Source organism: Coregonus clupeaformis, unplaced genomic scaffold (genome assembly GCF_020615455.1).
Source record: "Coregonus clupeaformis isolate EN_2021a unplaced genomic scaffold, ASM2061545v1 scaf0618, whole genome shotgun sequence".
NCBI lineage: Eukaryota > Metazoa > Chordata > Actinopteri > Salmoniformes > Salmonidae > Coregonus > Coregonus clupeaformis.
In genome coordinates, this window is record NW_025534073.1 from 175,078 (window position 1) to 177,534 (window position 2,457).

Consider the following 2,457-nt stretch of genomic DNA (forward strand, 5'->3'; position numbering starts at 1 on the left):
AATCACCTGTGATGGGAAACAAGTCACTTGCAGAATTTTTGGCAACAAAGAACTGCGAAATCACAACTGTGGCAAACGGAGATAGGGTAGATTACCATATTGCCTGCAATGGTCCAAAAGGCTACTACATGCAGGTACAAATTGAGATGCACTGCACAGGGCTTCAGCACTCCAAGTTGGTGATCTGGAACAAAACTGAGCACCTAGAAATCGAAGTACCCTACGACCAAGGCTTTGTCCAGGGGCATATCATAAGGCTGCGCACATTCTACTTTGCCCACATGCTCCCGAAAATTGTTGATGATTTTGTTGAGGGAAGGTTACAGTTCTGCAGTAAATATCTCAGCATTTTAAAACCAAAATAAACTGCCTTATTTAGGTCATGCCCACAGGAGCCAACAGATGTCCATTGTTTACATGATCTCTTTATGCTGTGCAATATATCAGTGTGCCTACTGTTTGAGTGAAAATAAAGTTTGATGTAATTTCAATCCTTAGAGTGCTACAATTTATTTTAACACAGTTCATAATTCATAGTAAGCTCATACTGTACATAAATAACACTGGATTAACTAATTGTTTTGAGGAAACTAAACAAATGGCTTCAACAAGAAAGATTGCGTGTTTAATCTTAACAGGTATTAAAAAGTAAAATACAAAAGCAGCCCACACAATTACATCACTATGAAAATATTCATATATAATATTACAAAATACAATGCACGCAGTATTTGTTGTGTTTATCTGTATTTAATGAACAACATGGCTGGGTGTTGGTAGACAGGGACACAGGGCAAGATTCTAAACCTCACTGATCAGTGGACTCTTCAGGTTAACTAGGCCAGCACAGATGGTTAAGATGTTGTCCAGTTTCGGTGCCATGCTGATGGGAACATTCTGGGATAAAATCTTAAACACCTTCAGTCTCTGGATTGCTCTTTCCACATGTATGCGGACATTGGCTACTCGCCTGGTGCGTGTCGTCTCCTCATTGGTCAACTGATTGCGCCTGTAGGTGAAAGCAGGGATGTTCAAACTGACCCTTCTCTCATCAAGCAAGTCTCGAATGGTGAACCCACGGTCCGCCATGACCTCATCACCAGCCCTCAGATAGTCTAGGAACCCACTGTCCATGGTGATAACCTTATCGCTGCTTCTGCCAGCATAGGCATCAGATATATACATGATTAGCCCATTAGGGGCCACAGCGATGAGATATTTCACAGTGTTGCGTGATTTATACTGGCTGAAAGTGTCACTCCTTGAGTCGTGGTTTGTGGCTCTCTGCATGGCACTTTCGGCACAGTCAATGATGCAGGTGGTTCGAGGGTAGTTCCTCTGAAACGACAAGGGCATGGTGGCACGAATGGTCTCTCTTGGAAGCCAGGGGATCAGGACTTTGAACTGTTCACCCATCACGTCAATCCAGTGACTAATCACAATGCTTGCCATGGATGTAGACACATTGAAGCGGTGAGCAATATCTCCTAATATTAGGTTTAGTTTTAGTTTCATCAACGTCATAAGTATTTGGTCAACAACAGGAAGGGTAATTGATGGCTTACTGAAAGGCAACAACACCGTCACCAGGGTGAATAATTGAACCATAAGCACTCCTGTATACAGCCGGGACCTAGCATCATCAATGACCGTGGTGCTGGTCACAGTAGGACCCATTTCTGCCTCGCACTGTGTGGCCTTGTCTACTTTAACAGACTGTGTTGTTGAACAGTAAATGTGATCAATATGTGACGGATCCTCCCATTGGGTCTGGGCATCTCGAAATTTTGGTGTAGCAGGCTCGGCCTCACAGACAGGCTGACAGGTTTCTGGAGCATCTAAAAAGGGGAAGAGAAAACATGGATGGAGCAAAATTAATGCAGGCATAGAGTCCTCTCACTACAAACATCACAATGGAAAAATGTGTACTACAACATTGCACTCACACGCACACACACAATCATCATCACAACAGCCTGCCACCTTGCATTGTATTTATGATGTAGACTAAGGCACACGCAGGCAGGCACACACACACACACACACACACACACACAATTAATGATGTAGCTATCGTGGGCATTGTTTGTCCCATCTCCAAAACAATCAACTGCCTTAGCAAAATTCCGGTAGCAATGTTAATGTATGACAACTTCTTCATAATTAACAGTATTGTCAGCTTCATAGCTAAAGTTGCTGAACTTACCCTCAGATTCAAGTCTGCGTTTCTTTATCTGGGGGGAGGCAGTGGTCCGCTGGGTGAGTTGACGCCTCTTTGGCTGGGGAGGGCGATTGTATCCCAACCACAACTCTGGGAAAGGATTATCCTTGGTAGGTTTTTGGTCAACAAAGTGATAGGAACAAACAAAAACGTTGAGGGGTGGTTTCTTTAGATTCAATGCCTTCAGCCAGGTCCTTGATTCCGAGTCGGTATCAGGCTTGCGAAAAAATGTAAAC

The 2,457-nt window shown here is 43.5% G+C and overlaps 1 protein-coding gene across 1 annotated transcript; it reads right to left on the reverse strand.

Moving 5' to 3' along the window:
- Positions 1 to 728: 728 nt before the first annotated feature.
- Positions 729 to 1,784, reverse strand: LOC123485230. The gene has a single exon (XM_045216137.1). The coding sequence runs from the start codon at positions 1,675 to 1,677 to the stop codon at positions 802 to 804; it is 876 nt and encodes a 291-aa protein (XP_045072072.1). The 5' UTR covers positions 1,678 to 1,784; the 3' UTR covers positions 729 to 801.
- Between the last annotated feature and the right edge of the window lie 673 nt (positions 1,785 to 2,457).